This window comes from Lucilia sericata, unplaced genomic scaffold (genome assembly GCF_015586225.1).
Source record: "Lucilia sericata isolate MDLA Ls3-8-SP2 unplaced genomic scaffold, ASM1558622v1 Contig000818F_arrow, whole genome shotgun sequence".
NCBI lineage: Eukaryota > Metazoa > Arthropoda > Insecta > Diptera > Calliphoridae > Lucilia > Lucilia sericata.
In genome coordinates, this window is record NW_023994810.1 from 60,311 (window position 1) to 81,344 (window position 21,034).

The 21,034-nt window shown below is 28.4% G+C and overlaps 3 protein-coding genes across 5 annotated transcripts in view; 1 reads left to right on the top strand and 2 right to left on the bottom strand.

Moving 5' to 3' along the window:
• Nucleotides 1–21,034, top strand: part of LOC119608302 — a 64,358-nt gene that overhangs the window by 12,755 nt on the left and 30,569 nt on the right. For 2 of the 3 annotated variants that reach the window (XM_037962670.1, XM_037962671.1), the window contains exon 2: nt 9,606–9,661. The exons of the other annotated variant lie outside the window; for it this stretch is intronic. The gene's annotated coding sequence lies outside the window, so the exon portion shown is untranslated. The remainder of the gene's footprint in view (nt 1–9,605; nt 9,662–21,034) is intronic. 3 annotated transcript variants of the gene reach the window in all.
• On the bottom strand, nt 5,297–7,468 carry LOC119608304 (phosphate-regulating neutral endopeptidase PHEX-like). The gene has a single exon (XM_037962673.1). It carries the CDS (start codon nt 7,437–7,439, stop codon nt 5,403–5,405), a length of 2,037 nt encoding a protein of 678 aa, XP_037818601.1. The 5' UTR covers nt 7,440–7,468; the 3' UTR covers nt 5,297–5,402.
• On the bottom strand, nt 17,749–19,875 carry LOC119608305. The gene is made up of 2 exons (XM_037962674.1): nt 18,076–19,875; nt 17,749–18,006 (listed from the first exon to the last, which is right to left on the bottom strand). The coding sequence occupies exons 1-2, from the start codon at nt 19,748–19,750 to the stop codon at nt 17,909–17,911; spliced, it is 1,773 nt and encodes a 590-aa protein (XP_037818602.1). The 5' UTR covers nt 19,751–19,875; the 3' UTR covers nt 17,749–17,908.

A 21,034-nucleotide genomic window follows, 5' to 3' on the forward strand; every position in this document is an offset into this window, starting at 1 on the left:
CAGTTTTTTATAATTGCCTAAAAATAGGTAATTGTAAATTAAGCATAATGAGAACTTAATTCCAAGATTATTCGGGAGTAAAATTTAATTCAAATGAATTCAAAAGTTTTAATGTCCTATTTCGTTTAATGCTGGTAGCAAATAGGAGAACTGATTGGGAACGATATACGGTTGTCTTCTATGTCTATGAGTTGAAAATTTATTGTGATTGAATGGTTTTTCTTAAACACTATTTTGAAACGTTCAATTCTTTAATTGATTTAGAGGATTTTTGTAGCTCTAACATTTGTAGCAAATTGTTTCTCTTAGGAATTTCATATACAGTTTTTTATAATAGCCTAAAAATAGGCAATTGTAAATTTAACATAATGAGAATTGAATTCCTCGAATATTCGAGAATAAATTTTAATTCAATTGAATTCACAAATATTAAAATCCTATTTAGTTCAATGCTGTTAGCAAATGGGAGAATTAATGTCTATTATGGTAGAATTCTATAGCTAGGAGTTGAAATTTTATTGAGATTAAATGGTTTCTCTTAAACACTATTTTGAAACGATTAATTCTTTAATTGATTTACAGAATTTTTGTAGCTATAAAATTTTTAACAAAATGTTTCTGTTTCGAATTTAATATACAGTCTTTTATAATTACCTGATAAAATTGAATTCCTGGAATATTCGAGAGTAAAATTTAGTTCAAATGAATTCGTAAGTTTTAAAATCCTTTTTAGTTTAATGCTGGTAGCAAAAGTGAGAATTGATTATGAACGATATACGGTAGTCTTCTATATCTAGTAGTTGAAAATTTATTGTGATTGAATATATTTTTTAAACACTATTTTGAAACGATTAATTCTTTAATTAATTTAGGGTATTTTTATAGCTATAAAATTTTTAGCAAAATATTTCTGTTTTGCATTTCAAATACAGTTTTTTATAATTGCCTAAAAATAGGCAATTGTAAATTTAGCATAATGAGAACTGAATTAATGGATTATTTGGGAGTAAAATTTAATTCAAATGAATTCGTAAGTTTAAAAGTCCTATTTTGTTTAATGATGGTAGCAAATGGGAAAATTGATTATGAACGATATATGGTTGTCTTCTATGTCTAGGAGTTGAAAATTTATAGTGATTCTGTTCTTAACGGGTGAAAAGGTTTATGCAAAAACTATGACTATAATAAAATTTTTAGCAAAATATTTCTATTTTTTATAATTTTTTTTAATTGTCTAAAAATAGGTAATTGTAAATTTAGCATGATGAGTAACTAAATTCCTGGAATATTCGGGAATAAAATTTAATTCAAATAATTTAATAAGCTTTAAAGTCCAAATTTAGTTTAATGATGGTAGCAAATGGGACAATTGATTATAATAGAAATATGGTTGTCTTCTTTGTCTAGGAATTGCATATTTATTGTAAGTGTGTTCTTGACGGGTGAAAAGGTTAATGCAAAAACTTGAATATATCATTATCGCGTCGTGTCAGAGAATACTGTAATTGTTTAATTCTATTTATTAAAGGTGGGCTTCTCTGTAATCGATTATTTTTTATGTATAAATTAGAGCAAAATAAATTCAATTTTAAATTATATATTTTTATAAGATATATATATCGATTTAGATTTTTTTCAACACTCATTTGGCGAAATTAAGGTTCCATTTATACCGGGATATACTAAAATATTTCATTATTTCGAATCTCTGACCGGTATATTAAATATACCATACACGTTTTGTTGAGAGTATGAATAAGCTATTCAAACCAAAACAGTTGGTGCAGTCAGTCTGTCATATAATGCACCATGTTGGCGGTTGCAATGTTAGTTTCAAGCATGTGTATGCCAACTTCATTTAAAATATAAACAAGTATAATGCATTAAATTTCGCTTAGTATAGACGAATTCAAATAAGTGCTAATTTAGAAAATGATAAATAAATTTTAACAATATTTTTATAATATTGTCCTGCTTTCTAATCTCTTAATTATGATATATTTTGCAAAGAAAGCTTGAAGGGACGACTCAAAATTTTTCTTTTAAATATAGGACTTTACAAGAAAGTTTCAACATAAGACTTTTTAACAATCTCTATGGGCATAGTTTACAAATGAATTTTGAAGATTTTATACAAAATATTGGGTGATTTCACAAGAATCGTATAATTTACGCTTTCCCAAAATAAATTGTCCTATGAACTTTATTTAGTAATGAACTTCAACATAAATTTAATATACCTCCCATAATAAAGTAGTTTCATACAAAAAACAATAATTTACAAGCTTATGTAATGGCCAGTGTTGCCAGTTGCTTAGGAAAAAAGAGACCTAATGGTACTAAAAAAGGCCGGAAATCGCTAAAAGGTTAATTTAAACATAAAACAAACATTGTATGCTTAAAGACTGCATTAAAACAGGTGAAAATTTATAGTCGAACATTCCCAACCTTAAACCAATGATTTTCGAGAAGTTCAAGAATGGCAATAGATCCGAAAAACACAATTTAGACTCTTTCGAAGCTAAATAAGTAAACGAAAAAGGAGTAGAAAACAGCCAGCAACTTAAACATACATTTCAACGTTAAATTTTATAAATAAAAAAAGCTAAAATGGCAACACTGAAATGATAGTCTTCGTATTGGTTGATTTGATATTCTTTTAATTTGCAAAACACAAACGTCAAATGGGTTGCTATTATTACCATTTAAGTGCTTTTAAATACAGTGGTTATATACATTTTATATTTTCCAATTTATTTATGAGTTAAAAGCAGCTTTGATAATTATACAGTGTTGGCAAATAATTAATTACCAGTTTCAATTATCATTTGTGAGAATGTAAAGCAATTCAAATACACAACACACACACACACGGAGTCTTCTTGTTAAATTGCCAGGCAATTAAAATTTTAGGCTTATAACTCACAACAACTGTAAACACTTTTTATCAAATTAATTTTAACTCGAACTCCCCTTTTTAGACAAACTGGTGCCTTGGAGAATTAAAAATCCCAATCCCAACAAAGTGTTGTTATGCGTATTTGTCAACAAATTATAGATTTCCGAAAATAATTTGAAAATTTGCGCCTTTAAAAATTATTTAACACATAACAACTTCCAAATAACGTTAGCAAATGCCTTATTTGTTTAACGATTAGAACGGATACCTCAATATTGATATTTTGTACATTTTTGCCAAAATTGTTTAGAAAATGTACAAATTTGTGCTTTATTTGTACGTGATCGTTTAGAAATATTTTTTTTTTCGAAATTGTTTATAAATAATTTTTTTACACATAAAAATACATAATTTATTACTTACTCATATAGTATGACTATCATGACAACAAGACAAGATTTATCTGAAAATGTAGAAAATTAAAAATACATACAATTAATTTAAATTTTTGTTTAATTGACTGCAATTTTGTACGAGTTTATACGTAGTATATAAAAACAAAAATGTTTCCTTGATTAATATTAATTATGGGCAACGAAATGTTTAAGTATATTTTTATAAATGACTAAATTTATATGACTGAAATATCACTTACAAAATTTTAACAAATAAAAATAGTGCTTAATGGGTTGAAATAGTGCTTAATGGGTACATTTTATTGTTATTACTAGGATGTTTTTAATCTTAGATAAATGCCCAGCAAAGACTTACATTGAATAGTAATGAGTTAAGAAGCTATTAAACTACTTGTCACTACTTACTCATTCACACTTTAACTTTTGATTTTAACACGCTTGCTTACAAATAAGCATCTAAACAAAGGCAGTTTTAAGATGAGAGTTTCGGAGAGACTTTTTAATGATCCCACCAAGTTTCCAAGTTGCCAATGATTCTTAGAATGACGTGGCGAGTATGTAGCGCCTCTAAAAAAAAACACTCCAAAATTATCGCACGGCAGTTCCGATACCAGTATCGGATGTGACTAGCTAATCCCAAATTCATCTTAAACCTAAGCGATTAACCGCAGCAAATGAAAATCAGAATTATTCCCAACTGTTGAAGTTTTGTATCTATAAAACAAGGACACAACTTGAGACATGGAATATAAGATCGCTTCTGGAGCCATGAAGATTTGATGAATTTTGTCGGGAATTCCGGAAATACGAACTTCTTCGCTTCTGAAGCCATCAAGATTGCCTCAAATATGTCGAGAGTTCCGAAAACACGAACATCTTTTACTGTTCTTATGTGAGACAAGGTGGCCTGACAAAGGGATGATTTTCAACACCGAGTCTTATAGCGACTCCAGTAAGTTAGCGGTTATTGTTCTAGTCTGGTAGACTGGAGGTGGTGGGTTCGACTCCCACCTGAGGCACTAGTTATGGAGCGCACAACAGGCCCGATAGAGGCCTAGATGTATTTCTTTGCATTTGCTGAATTTGCTGAATGTTCGGAACAAACAAGGTGCTGACAGTTACTCCGATCACCACTTCTTGTATGAGCTGTTACACTGAAAATATCAGCAATTCGGTGACAAAATACACATTCTTCATCGAGACCGTATGATGTTGTGCAAGTGAACGGAAAGGACTGGTTAAATTTATATGAAGAGACATCGAAACATGAACGTCTACAGTGGAATGTGATAAATAGCACGATCACCGATCGGAGACCCAAATTGATCACATTACCACAAGTAGGAAATAGAGACATTCTTTGCTGAATGTTCGGTACAAACAAGGTGCTGACAGTTCCTCCGACCATCACCTTCTTGTGTGAACTGTTAGAAAATATCAGCAATTAGGCGACAAAATACACATTCTTCATCGAGACAGTATAATGTTGTGCAAGTGCACGGGAAGGACTGGTTGAACCTATATGATGAGGCATCGAAACATGAACGTCTACAGTGGAGTTTGATAAATAGCACGACAACGGATAGCGCTAGACAGCAAACAACATACATAAATGCAAAACTTAGATTACGGATGAGACCTGACAACTAATCAATGAGAGAGGACAAGAGAACGTTTACAGATCCTATACTCGTCTGTGAAGAGCTTATGGACGGGAAACACGGCCTCAGAATATAACAAGGGATTTATATACATTAGCAAAGGATATCTCTGGTAACAAAAGTAATGAAGGTAGTATGTAGTAGTCATTGAAAAGTAAGTTGTTGTGTAAGTACAAATAAGTACGAAAATCTTAATGGACAGACGGACTTCTTCGTCAATAACATGCATTGTCAAAATAATATTTCAAGTCCGTAATCAAAAATCTGAAATTTGTAAAGTATTTTTACAGAATAAAACAATAACATTATTATTAATTTAAAAACATTATTATTATTATTATAATCTCATATAATCTTAAATTATCTTACAATTTAAACAATTTCGCACTTATAACTAAAATCTCCCACACACACACCAACACTAAATCACCACAAACGACACGTTTCCGCTGGATACATGCTCGAATTCTGGGCACACTCGAAAACACGGCCAAACTCTTCATAATTTCCCCAGTTGCGGCGAACACGTGTATCATGCATATCATGACTCAAATCTAAAGTGACCAAATCTAAATTTGATATCTTATTAACATTTGCACATAAAAACTGCACGGAATTAACAAAGAAAAACTGTTCTTTGCTGAGATTCATAAAGTCCAAATTGAAATCTGTCAAATCTTGTAACATGTTCCGATAGGTGCGATAAGCCAAACGTAAACCCGAAATATCGGCAATATTTTCAGATAAAATATCACTAGGACTGTGGGCATAACACTGTATATAAGGAAAATAATGGGAGGCAACACGCGAACCCAACCAATTATAGTTGCCCTGATGATCGTAGATTATGTGAAACAGATCGTAGGCATGTATTATTTCATGGGCTAGAATGAAGCCAAAATGTGAATACTGATAGATTTCATGTAGCTGAGCATCAAATAAAGGCATTTGCAAATAACCATAAGGTATTAGAATGGCATTATCAAATATCTTAACCGGTGACGAGGAGGAGAAGGTGGAAGGATCCAAATCAAAGATCTTCTGTGAAAAGGGTATATAAACATTCTCTAGTTTTTGGTATTCCTGGAAAACAAAAAATTTCAACAGTTCCAAGTGATTAAAAAAGAAATCAGTGTCATTTGTAATTAAAGTTTCATAGTATTTAGACACAAACTGTTCCGTGCAATTAACCGGCAAATTGCCAATTTTCAATTGCATAGTTTGCAGCTCCTTTATAATAAATTGTTGTTCTTCTGCATCTAATTTTAAATGATTTTCTTGTACCATTGCTTTAAATTCTAATTTAAGATTTTCAAATATTTTTTCTAAAGCCAATTCCATTTTTGAGCGTTTCGTTTTAAAAAGAAAACCTTCATAAAGAAAATTCATATAGACCGGCATATAGGATCTTAAGTATTTAATACAATCTTTGGGACGTTGCTGCGGTAAATTGGTATTAATATAAAGCATAAATTTCAGCATTATATAGTAAGCTATAGTTTCATTGGAAGTGCTTTCGAAGAGTTCATTGAGATTTTTAAAGAATTCCGTATCCAAGGCAAAACTTTGCACGGGCAGATCACTTAAATTATCTGAACGATTTAAGGTTATGGCGAAATATTTATGCCAATCCACTTGTGGTATTAATTCTTGAAATTGCTCTAATGTATACAACTTGAAATTATCACTATACTTGCGCTCTTCCGTCTCATTGACATATTTAACTTGAGCCAGTTTTGTGACAGCCTTTTCCAATTTCATCACTTCACTGGTTAGCAAATGACTCTCGTTGTGATAGAAACCAAAATTTATAAATATCTCTTCCAATTCATCAAATTCAAAAGAACTGCCGCCTGCATGCTGTGTAATTTCCACTACATAATGTGAACCATTGCTAGGCAAGACATTTATATTTTGTGTAACAAAAACACCATTAAAACCATATTTCCTCAACATAGCTATGGTGGCAAGCCAATCAAAGTCTGTTTGATTTTGCCACTGGGTCTCGTTCAAACTAAATAATGGCCATTTCATATAAAGCTCCTCCTGAACCATCGTCAGAAAACGATTCAAAGCTAAAGTCTCTAGATTTACACACGAATCATAGACATCCAATAGTCGTCCATACACTTGAGTGTTATTCATTATATTCTTTATTATCTGGGCGAATTGTTGATTGACAGTGTAATCCATGTAACCGGGCATATCGATATATTCCGTGCCATTATAGTTTTTGTGCCAATTACCGCATGTGTACTCGTAGAAGTCTTCACAGGGATTTGTTGTGGCATTTAAGTTGGATTTAATACGTTGCAAATATAAATCATTTACAACAATATTTTCTGCTACAATATTTGTCTTTGTTGTTATTGTTGCTGCACGAGTATCTTTTATCTTAGTTATTATTAGTATTATTGTTAAAATGAAATTTAATATGAAATATGATTTGTTGAAGAATTTCATTATGACTCCTTGTGTGAGCACTTTAAGTTCAAGACTAATTTGTTTTAAGACTTATTTTTTTCTCATTTCTACTTTTTTCCAGCTTTCTTTAGTTTTTTCGTTTGTTCTTTTATTGTTTTATTCGTTCTTGTTGTTTGTATGTGTGTGAGTGTTCAACCAAGAATGGAAAGTCTTTGTCTTTATCTGCCTGAACTTCCTTGTAATCAATTTGGGTTTTTGTATTTAATTTCTTTCTTTTATTTACATTTTTTTATTGTTCTTGAAGAAATATTATCTCGAATATTATTTAATGTTTTATATTTTGCCATTATTTACAGTTTTGCAATTTTGCCCTTTTAAGTGTTATCAGAACAGAGTTGTGCTGTGGGTTTAAGTATAGGGGGGCCCCACAATTTAAAAATTAAAATTTATCAGATATATGTTTGACCACACCTACTTTTGGTTTTTTGAACGTACTATGGCGAAAAGTACAATTTACAGAATTATTTCCTTAATTCATCTGTTTTTTTGTTTCAAAAAAATAAATTTTTGATAAAAAATCTGTTTTAAAAATTTTCTTGATAAAAGATCGGTTTTCTAGAAAAACTTCTATATAATTTTTTTTTTTTTGGAAATTTAAATTTTTTTATTAAGTATAAGCATATTTTTTTAAAAACTCAACATTCTTTGACAAAAGATCAATATTTTAGATTTTTATAGAATTTTTTTTTGATAAAAGATCACTTTTTTTAGCAAAATTTTTCTATGAAATATGAGAATTTTTTTAAATTTATGGATAAAATTTTATCCAAATTGTTCGATAAAAGATCAGTTAATTTAGTAGAAAACTGATTTTTATATTAAAGATCAGTTTTTTTGTGAAAACAATTTTTCTGTGAAAGATCAGTTTTTTCGGTGATAAACTAAGTTTTCGATATAAAATTCTATATAAAAGATGTTTTTGGAATTCTAAAAATTTCTTATTAAAATGTTAGCATAAGTTAAAATTTTTAGGGAAATCCTAATATTTTATTAAAAACTCAACATTCTTTGACAAAAGATCATGATTTTAGATTTTTATGAAATTTTTTAATAAAAGATCACTTTCTTTTGCAGAAAATATGAAATATATATTTTTTGAGAAATTTTTTAAAGTTATGGACAAAATGTTATCAAAATGTTTCAATAAAAAATTTTAGTAGAAAATTGAATTTTTTATGAAAGATCAGTTTTTTTTTTTTTTTTTGTGAAAAAATTTTCGGTGAGAGATCAGTTTTCGATGAATAAGAAAAATCACGGCTTTAGAAAATATTTTATATAAAAAATTTTTTAAAGTAAGATTTTTTTTAGTGGTTTTATAAAAACCAAGTTTTTTGTGAACTGATATATGTTCATCTATATCAGTTTTTTCAGTCAAAAATTCAATTTTCGGCGCATGATTAGTTTAGCTAAAGTTTTTTTTTAACGAAATGAAAGATAATTTTTTCGTTTTTTTTTTTGTAAACTAATATATCGGTTACTATTTAGATAAAATTTAAATTTTTTTATTAAAAAAAAAAAACAAGAAGATCACTTTTTTAGTAAAAATTATTTTCCTATAAGACAAATTTTTAGCAAAATTTAAGTTTCTGAGTGTAGAAGTGATTTTTCTATCAGTAAATATCAATTTTGGGGGGAAAACTTCCTTGGCTGAGAATAAGTTTCAAAAATGATTTAATGATCTCGTTGGTCTGTCTGTATTGCGTTAAATATGTAAACTTATTTATGGCTAATTTCTATAGAGGCATTTTTAAATCAGTAATGAGCGTTAAAGTAATTTTCTGAAAGGGATTTTATATGGAAGGTAGGGACCGATCCTCAGAAAATTTGGTAGAGAAAATTTGGTTCCTACAAAATTTGTTGATTTTGAATTTCATCACTATTATGGTAGTAATGAGCGTTGAATTCATTATCTGAAAGGGATCTTATGTGGGAAGTAGGGTCAATCATGGACCTATCATCATACAATTTGTTAGATACTGCCCATTTTCAATACCAAACAACCAATAGTAGTTTTGTCAAAACCTTTATAACATCATAATAAATATGAAATTTCTTATTTAAGACTCTTGATGAACAATTCAAGATATTTTCTTTAGTTATTCTCAACATCTTTTACAACATCTTTTTTATCTCTTATCTTTTCAGTATACTAGACATAAATTGAAAAATGCTTAAAGTACACTCATACATAAATTATAAAGGTAAGTGAACAGAACAAAAACAAAAAACAAACCCAAAAAATATGTATGTAAAACTAAAATTTTAACTGCTGCTGAGTAAATTTTGTAGGTATGACCTAAAAATCTATAAACGTGATAAATAAATTATTAACTTAATTTTAACAAATACTTTCATTATATACTGCAAGTACCAGAGGGATGAGAAAAAAAAACCGGTTGAAAAAAAAACAAAAGCATCTCCAGCTGGTTTTTCAAGAACACCTGCTGTTAGTGTTAATCAGAAAACTAATTTTACTACGAAAATGCATTATAGTAAATGACTGAGTATCGTGTAGCTTTTTTTTTCCCGCAGATTATGGTAAATTTTGTAAATAATAGAAATGACATATTCTAGTTGTTACTGGTATTTGGAAAATTAAGGGCAATTAAGTAAGTTATTTTGTTAACTTTTTTTGACAGGACTAATTATGTGACAAGTGCTAATAAAACATGAGAATTTTACTAAAAGTATCGGTAATATGAATTATAGAGATTATTAACATGTATTTTCACTCACATACTATAAGAGTAACAATTATTTAGTAATATGCTTAAATACGTAATCATTGTAAAATATACAAGGTTTAAATATTTATGCAAAACTACACTAGATTGCTACCAAATAGGTACTCTAAGTAATATGTAAAGATCTTTGTTAATGTTATGTATTTGATAGAATCTTCTAATTATAGTTTCTATGTATAAACAAACAAATAAAACTTCCATTATAATTCCCCACACTCAATACACATTAAACGAAAGAGTAAAATATTGTATAAGTAAATATTTTAACTCATACCAGATATTAATCTACAAATGCAATTTACACTTTCATCATGCTACTTTTAACATACAAAAAAATCATTGATTAGTAATTAACATTGAAATGTGATTTAACTGTATAAGTATAACCACACAGATAACCACCTACTCGAGGCTCAAGCTAATACAAACAAATGCCGAAAGTATTTGAACTGGTATTTTTAGAGTACTTAGTGATTGGAATAATTCAAAGCATACAACTATACATATTTACTATTTTCTCGCAACTTTACTCTTCCCCCTCGCTCATTGTATGATACTAATGATTTTTTAGATTAAAATACATTTAGCTTGCATTCATTTTCATTAATACTCACTCCATGACTACATATTTATGTAAATAATAACAGCTGTATTCATAAAAATTTATTATAGGTTTATTAATTAAATTTAAGCAAATTTCAAATAAACCTCCAATAGTTTCATATAGCTTCAGTAAACCACTTTTATATGCAATGTAATTTTAAAATAGGCTCGATCCTAATTTAAACCTACAATAGGAAAAGTTTTTCCACATTTTGTCACTGATAGGGCTAATTATCACTTTTTATTAGAAATAAATTTCTGAAGGTCTGATCGGATGGGGATAAAATTTGATATGGGCGTATGTAAAAAAGGTGTCAAAATGTCATAAAAATTTTAAAAATAGTTTTTTTTAACAATTTTACCCATATTATTCATATACTTCTTTTGGGGCTGGGAGAATACTTTGCTATTCCGATTTTAAAACATCTTAAAATTAAGATAAAAAATATGTTCAAATTCGGAACATATGGTAATGTTTTTATACCTAAATTGTAAAATATTTTTATATTCAATTATACCCAAAAATTATAAAGAAAATGATAAATACTTTAACCACTGAGTTTAAATTGTTTATGAATATATCCGTAACATATTTAAGTAGGCAGTAGTAGTGAAGTATTTTATAAGCGCGTGCTTAAAGAATGTACACGGTATTTAGTTTATCTACCAAAGAGTATTTATATGACATTTTTGGCCAATCTTTTAGGAAATTCAAACTATTGTCGGATTATCCTTGTAAGAGTTATTTGTTTTATCTACCAAAGAGTATTTATATGACATTTTTGGCCAATCTTTCAGGAAATTCAAACTATTGTCTGATTTTCCCTTTAAGAGTTATTTGGCTTCAAAAACGGCATTTTTTGTGAGGTTTTTATGATTTTTTATCCTATTTTTTACAAAGAAATGTTTGCATCATATGAAAGGTCTTCGAAAGGTACTTTCAATATAATATCAAGCATTTATGTGCAATTTTCATATCATATCTTTGCTATCTTTTTAAATTTTAAAAACCTTAAAAAAGGACCTTTCAAGCTTTGGTCCCAGCACACCAAATATTGACCATAATAATAATTTTGAGAAATGGTATCTTAAGTGGGAACATCAATACCACCGTAAGGTGCTTACAATATAATATCTTTATAAGTTTCGAATTTCATTTCAATTTATTCAGTTATTGAATCGTGATTGACAAATAAACCAACAGACTTAACATGAGATTTATAACACAGTGCAAAAGTAATTTTCAAAAAATTTGGTATTAATATCAAGCTTAAAGAAAATTTTTCACAAAAAAGTAGTTAAACATTTTCGAAAATGAGATCTTATTTAAATTTAATTTCTTTTTAAATGTTTTGTCAATCAAATAAATAATATAGATAGATCTACAGATTCCTAGCTTTCATCTGATAACAATATCAGCATCATACAACATATATAAGTATTTAAAATATTCGTTTAAAATTATAAGTCCTTTAAACTTGAATGTCCTTTTATAAGGACATAAGAGCTGTTTATAAAAATCGGAATATGCAGAATTGCTATAAATAGACTCTAGTTTTACATGTATATCAACTATTCTATGTTTGAAAGATCTTTGAAAGATATTATGGTCCAGACTTCAAGTGCATTATAGAAGGCATATAATTTCCAAAAAAATATAAAAAAGTCTAAAATAAAAAGCGAAAATAATATGCCTCTCAAGTCCAAAAAAATTTTTTAAATTATTTTTCCCGTAATCAGATCAAAATTGGTAAATATTTTTCCACAAATTAATGATGTCTGTTAAAGAAATTTTTACAGGGTTTATATCGACAAATAAAATGAATAGATTCCCAGCAAAAACATGCATCGCTTAGAATGAGTACTACGATCGTAGTGGTAGGTACTTGCCTCCAATGTCATCCCCGTGTTAAATTAATGACCTAAAATTATATTGTGAAGTAAATTTTTGCATTTTAACCCCTTAGTTTTCAATGTAAGTTTTTGCTTGGTTATTTCAAATTTAGTCCATTTAAATCGAATTTTTTTGTGTATCTAAATTTATAGTTTTTCTATAAAACAAACTTTATTTGAAAATTTGATTTCTGTGTCATGTCTTTAACTAAGATTATATTTATAATTTTTATAGTTTTTTACAATATAAAGCGGGTAAAATAACACTTGTAAATTTTTGAAGTATGTACTCATTCATACTTAGTATTGAAATATAGACAAACCAAATAAATTTTGTTTTGAATAGCCATTAAACAAATAAATAAATAATTAAGATTAACCTTATATAAAATTAATTTATATCTAGCAGACATTTAAGGTTAATTAAGATACAGATTTTAATAATGAGTAGGTAAAAATATACATTTACACAATTAATATTTGATTATTTATAGAATATTTGACCTGGATACGAAAAAAATTAATATACAGTAAATTTGAATAATCTTTAAAGTTGTGGCCGGCATTTAAAAGAGACCGATAGGCCAAAAAGAAAATATATTACTCCGTTATAGGATATGATTATGAGAATTATAGAATTTAATTTTTCGACCCTATAAAGTAGCGTCAGTTCACATGTTTGTTAAAGTCAGCAGGTTTCTGAAGACCCCAGATATCTTCAGGGCATGCTTTAGAAAATTTTGCCCTTTAAAGTCATCGAAATCAGTCTATAAATAACGGATATATGATCGATTAGAAGATCCATGTCCAATTTTAAATATATATCGGATGATGCTGATGTATATCAAAACAAAGATATTCGACAGTCATTTCAATTGATATACATAATGTTGAGAGAAAGAATAATGTGTTCGATATATAACAAACAAGTAAGAAATTATAGTCGGGCAAGGCCAACCATATAATACCCTACACCTATTACAAAAATAAAATGTGATTTAGTTTTCATAATAAAGCATTTAAATTGAATTGTACCTTGGCCTCAGATATACTTAAGACATTTATTGTTGAATAAAATTGTGGACATTTAAGTCAAGGGGACTTTGTATAGGGGCTATGATCAAATGAGACCCTATAATTATAGAATTCATGAGAGTCATCAAGGCTGGTATAGAACTTGGTTTTGCAGCTTTTTGTCGAGATACGAGTATATTAAACATAATTATAAACTTAAGAGCCCTATTCGGCGGGTTCAGTTATATAAGGGCTAGGTGAAATAATGGACCGATATTAAACATTTTCAATACACTTCGTCTCCGGTATCATAGAAGATCCGCAAATCTGGTTTAAAATTTAAATAAAGATATTGGGGTAAATTAAACTTCAACTGAATATTGTTGTTTGTTTTTTATTATTTACGGAGATTCCGGTTAGTGTTCGCATAATCTTCGTACCCTATGACTATGTTTGGTGGTACTTTAAATGAACCTTAAACAATGCAATTCCCTTCCCTATATCATTTATTATTGATTTTATAATTTATTTTTCTTCCAATTGATTAACCAAAATCTTGTTAACAATTTGTTTTATAGCATGCCATCTAAGATTCTTTTTTTTTCTAACAAAACTGAAATATTCATTTAGTAGTTTTGACTTGACTGATTTCCTGTCTTCTGAATTTTTTATGTACCACCAACATAAAAACTAAAATCAAATTTTCTTAAAGCTCAAATGAGGAAAGAGAAAAAAAAATAAAACATTTTGTACGAAATTGCTGTTTTTCGCATGTACCATCAAGTAAAATATGGTGAAAATAGCGAAAAACATCCCATTCATCCATCCATCTATTCAACCATTCATTTATCTATCTAACCATCTGGGTTTTAATACCAGAATACAGGTTTTCTTTGAGAAATGTGTATTAAGAAGAGAGGAGGTGTTTGCAGATGGTTGTTAGTAACTCATTGTATGTTTTTAGTTGAATGTCTACTTCTGGGAAGGTGTTTCAAATTTTCAGCCAAATCCTGTAGAAATGGGGTGATTTGTAGTATATCCTCTAGAGACTGACTGACTATATACTGCGCAAGATGTTATATGTTGCAAGGTCATTTATTTAAGTTGTTTTTTTTTTTCTTACATCCATTTTATAGCAACACAAATTGCAAGGCAAGTAAATCCTGTAGATAAAATGTTGTAACTTTTTAATACCTGGTAAAATGCATTTGTTAATAATGGTCTTTTAGCATTTGAGTAATTTTTTTGCCAACTTATTAATAAAATACTTATATAAAATTGCAGTTCTAAGGAATTTGTATAATAACTCTTTGTTGTTTTAATTGAAAGCGTTATATTTATAGAAAATTCATTTGATTTCATTTATCAGACCAAACAATTGTTTTGTTTTCATAATAATTCATATCCTAGAAAATTTCTATAGTTTCTTGTTAAAATGAAAATTTAATTAAATTTATTTTACATACCAGATGCTACAACTATAGTATATTAGGGTGGCGTCTGGTTTAAGTTGCTGATGTTTCCAGCAAAAATTAAAATTTTTTACATTCTAAGATACCATCTCTCAAATTTGTTTGTGCTGACATCAATATTTGGTGAGCTGGATCAAAGGATAAAAAGGTAATTTTTGGAGGATTTTAAATTTTTTTTATAGGATGTAAAACTTTTTAGAAAAAAATCTTTAAATAGATATTCTAATTATAAACACTTACGAAGTCTTTATTATTAGAATATTAGAAAATTACATTATTATTTGTCATAACAAGAAGTCTCATTTCAAAAATATTTAACATTTTGACATGTTATCCATTTCTGTTTCTGACAATTGTGTCAAATAGTCTTAAGGTTTAAACACAATTTTAACCTAAATGCATGTCTGTTTTGTTGTATAGGAAAATTGTAAATGTCAATTATGAAAAATAAACCTGCTCATAAAAAAATGTTTGTTTTGCTTGAGTAAAAGTATATTCAACTACTGGCATAATATCTCAAGAGCATATTTTATGAATTAATAATTTATCAACAGGTAGTACATATGATTATTAGATTAGGGACTTGTAAAATTCAAGCAAAATTTCCTTTTTATCAAATACATATGAATGTTATGAAAATATTTTTATAATCCCACTCATATATACAGCTTCTCTCTTTTTGAAACATCAACTTACATATCCATACATAGCAACAATTTCCGTTTATTGATTTGACATTTCGACTAAGAATATATTCTTTTTTGTATCAGTATATCATGTATGTATGTATTTGCAGTATTTAATTTCATAATGGTCCATATGTGGAATAATAATATTTTCGTACAATGTCGATTATATCCCAAAGTAAAAAAGTATTAAAATACACATCAATAGGATTGAAAAAAATATTGGAAATAATATTATAATGGTTATTTCTTTTCTTTTCAAAGGAAATAGTTTTACATTGGATTAAAAAAATGTTCTTTTGTTTAATCGGAAAATTTTTATTATGAAACAGAATTTTAATTTGAAAAGATTTCTTTTTTAAAGGATTTTTTATTACGCAAATATCAAAAGTTTCTGGAAAAGATATTTTAGCAGATAAACGATTTTATATAATTATGATATGAAATGATCAATAATTTCAATAATTATAAGCCTTACAATCTAAGACAAATAGATTAGTTATTTTCCGAATGAAAATCAGCCGATATTTTATGAAATTACATATTTATGAAGGACTAGACATAGACTAGACATAGACTAGACATAGACTAGACATAGACTAGACATAGACTAGACATAGACTAGACATAGACTAGACATAGACTAGACATAGACTAGACATAGACTAGACATAGACTAGACATAGACTAGACATAGACTAGACATAGACTAGACATAGACTAGACATAGACTAGACATAGACTAGACATAGACTAGACATAGACTAGACATAGACTAGACATAGACTAGACATAGACTAGACATAGACTAGACATAGACTAGACATAGACTAGACATAGACTAGACATAGACTAGACATAGACTAGACATAGACTAGACATAGACTAGACATAGACTAGACATAGACTAGACATAGACTAGACATAGACTAGACATAGACTAGACATAGACTAGACATAGACTAGACATAGACTAGACATAGACTAGACATAGACTAGACATAGACTAGACATAGACTAGACATAGACTAGACATAGACTAGACATAGACTAGACATAGACTAGACATAGACTAGACATAGACTAGACATAGACTAGACATAGACTAGACATAGACTAGACATAGACTAGACATAGACTAGACATAGACTAGACATAGACTAGACATAGACTAGACATAGACTAGACATAGACTAGACATAGACTAGACCAGTGTTGCAGTTTCCTATTGTTCAAACTACGAGAGATTTTCTGCAATCTCACAGCGTAAATAAAAAACAAATATTTCATTCAGTTGCTTGACTAGGTAGGTTAGTGTCACGTTGTTGCAAAAATTGAAAACAAAATTTTTAAAAACAATAACACAATTTACAAAAATAAATAATTTTCTGAAATGCGTAAAAATGAATGTAAATAACAACATTGTCCATTAATACTTTTTTTAGACTTTTTAAATAAAAATATTATTCTTTGTGCAGAAATAAGCATTTTTGTTTTCTTTGGATATGTTTATTTTTATCCATAAATAAATATTTTAATTTTTATACTTAATGAAATTCAATCATGATAATCAAAATAAACCAAATATTGTATATCTTATATCTCAGTCAGAAAACACCACTATAATAACACTTTTTCAGCACCTCTTTTGCTGCCGGCGACTGGACTAATGGATATACTATAATAATAGTAAACAAACGGAAGTAGTTGATTCATTTTGATTCTAAGCCAGTTGGAATGCTAAAAATGGTATATGGTATAAAAATCTAAATTTGTCACATAACGTTCATACTCACAGTTCATGTAATGAAAAGCAAGAATTTAAAATCCCTTATATTGTTATTATTTTCTTAAAAATATTTATTTACATTATTATTTAAAAATTAATTAATGAAACTCTATTATTACATACACATAGGTATAAACATTTTGAAACTTAATCAGAATTTAGAAGCCCCTAAAACCAAAAAAAATATTTTGTAATTATTTTCTGAAAAAAATTATTTACATTCTTATTTAAATATTAAATAACGAAACTAAATTATTATATAAACATTTTGAAATTCCGACAATTCTCTAATAAATTGTAATTTCCTTTCCACTATTTTAGGTCTGGAAGTAATATCATTGCGATCTAAAATAACGAAATATAAACAAAATTAATTATATTTTAAGAGTAAATATTTTTATATCTCATAATTACCAATTTGAAATCCACACAATTTTATAAAATCTTTGCAAAATTTTCGATTTGTTACCAAATTATAAAAATATTGAAAGTCGGCGACATCATCGGAGCTTACAATTAATTTTAATTTTAAATTACATTTTAGTAAATCTAACAAAAATTCTAGCAAATAATTAAATACATCAAAATCTATTACTAGATAAGTTAAATTTGTTATCCTTATATTAGAAAGATCTATGGACAATTCATGGCCTAAATTAATTGCTCCGCCCACTAATGATAATTCAGATAAAGTGGGATGTTCTATTAAATGCATTAGATGCAATATATTTTTTGAATTTTTAGCACATTTGGGCACCTTAAAGATTTTTAATTTTCTTAAATGGAAAATATCTTGAAGTTCCAGATGATGAGGTAAAATATGTAAAATTTCTAAACTGGGAAATTTTCTTGAAATATTAGAAATTTTCGTTAGAGAACCATCGTAATAAATCAATTGTTTTAATTGGGTTAATTGATCTCTAGGTTTATCGAATATTTGGCCAAATTTGAATTCATTACCCACGAGTGTTAAGCGTTTGAGGTTAAAAGGTATACAAATATTTTCAAATTCCCGGGTATAGGTAGAATAATTGCTGTGAAAGGCTTGTAGTTGAGGCAACTCTAATAATTGTCTCAAATTTCGCCAGGTCAAAGACATGCAATTGTCAAGTGTAATTTCTGTGAGTGTGGAAAGTAAACCAAAATTATCGACATTTACAAGACATCTTTTGAGAACTAGATATTTTAAATATACCGTTGATTCCGATAAATTCTGTATAAATTGAGTATCTATAAAAATTTTGTTCAAAGAACCTTCTAGGGTTAAGTGGGTTAGTAATTGAAATTTTTTCAAATATAATCGTGTAAATTTTTGCAAAGTTTTGTATTCATCAAAATTGCCTATTTCCAGCATCTCACAGGAATTGTCACGCAAACGGGGTGTCTCCTTGTAACGTAAATTTTTTAACGGCATATTTAAATTCAAGCGCTTTAAATTATTTTTGGCTAGTAAGTCATGTAAATTTAAAGTAGATTTACTAAATTGCATTTCACGATATTCAATGTGAAAATCTTTCAACGTTTTCACTATAGAAAGCAATACATCGTACGCACAATTGTCTTGATCTTTTAAAGTTATCAAATCAGATTTTAAATTACAACACTGCCTTAAGCGTAGTATTTCCAATTTTTTACAATTCCTATAGATTAAGTCCAATTCTTTTACATCAATCATAACATATTGTAGAATTAAAGTTTTAAGATTAGAAAACTTCCATTTATTATTTTTAACAAATTGTGCATTTTCTTCAAGTTTATTGCCGCTATAATCACACAATTCTAATTCCAAAATATTTTCTCGATTTAATCGTAAAAATCTTTCAAATTCTTTAGGTCGCAAATCCACAAAATATTCATTTATTAATTCGCAATTTCTGTAATCTGTTTTGTATTTCGAATTTATATTTATAATAAATATGTCGCCGTTTAATTTGTACACTTTAATGTGGCGATATTTGTAACGCCATATGCAATTCACCATAATGTATTGAAATTCTGGACAGGCTTGTGTGGCGTTAAGTTGTTCGCTGAGTTTCAGATAATTGAATATTTTTTTCAATATATCGATATTTGTTGCAATTTGCTCCATTTGTATTAATTAGGTTTTATTTTTACTTTAATTCACAAATTGTAAAATCTATTTTTGTCAAAGAAAAAATAACAAAAATTTTTTTCTTTTTTATAAACAAAAAGTGTGTTTAACGTCTGCTTCTAGCGGTGGTCGAATGTATTTTAGTGTGTTTTCAAAATTTTCTTGGCCTTACACTGTTTATTGTTTTATATTTTTATTCTCTTTCTGCAAATCTTAAAAATAAATGCCCCTCTATTAAGTTAATTTTTTTAATGTATATTTCAATTTATAGCAACACAATAGGTTTGGCTGCTCTTGTTTTTGGTGTCTTTTTCTCTTAAAAAATAAATATCTATTAGTGTTGGCACATTCATATTTCTATTTGTCTAAAAATACATCAGAGAAGAACACCTATTGTTTTGATGCATATCAAGCAAATTACACACGTTTCTTGAAAATGCGTTTCTATCTTTCAAGATTTAAATTCGAGTTTTTAGTTCATATCACTTTAATAATAAATTATGGGCATTCAAAAGGGATAAACTAATAGTTAAACAATTTTAGAGTCATTTTAATGTCAGACACTTAAGGGAAGATTTAATCCCCCTAGAACCAACCCATCGGGGCCTATTGCATCAGTATAACATAGGGTCATTTCGTAATGAACATGATCTACTTCCCTAAAAACATTATGAGTGTACATGAACCGTTTAGTAGTCCTATGTAATGCAGGCATGGACCATGTTGATTGTTTTTGAAAACAACATGGTCCATAGCCTGCATTACATAGGGCAATATTGAGTATCATATACTCCCATAATTTTAGGCATAATGTCCCTAAATAAAAGTATATATTTAATGGGTCCTTATTATTTTCTAAAACGATTAAGCCCTGTCCGTCTGTCTGTTGAAAACACGATAGAGTCCAAATGGATAGATATTTTACATTGATGCAGTTTATTTGGTATTGAAAATAGGCAATATCGGTCCACGATTTCGCCTACCCCCCGTATAAGGTCCCCCCAGAAAATGACTTTAACGCTCATAACTGGCTGAAAGAAGCATCTATACCGGTAATATTTGTAAAATTTGAAAAGAATTGGCCCATTATTGACCATACATCCCATATAAGGCCCCCCTAAGAAAATGACTGTAACGATCATAACTGTCTAAAAGAAGCATCTATAGCGATGAAATTCGACCTCAATACATTTTATGGGAACCTTAATATCTTTGTTAATTTTATAAAGATCGGTCATCATTGACCCCCATATAAGATCCCCTTTCGAAATTGACTTTAAC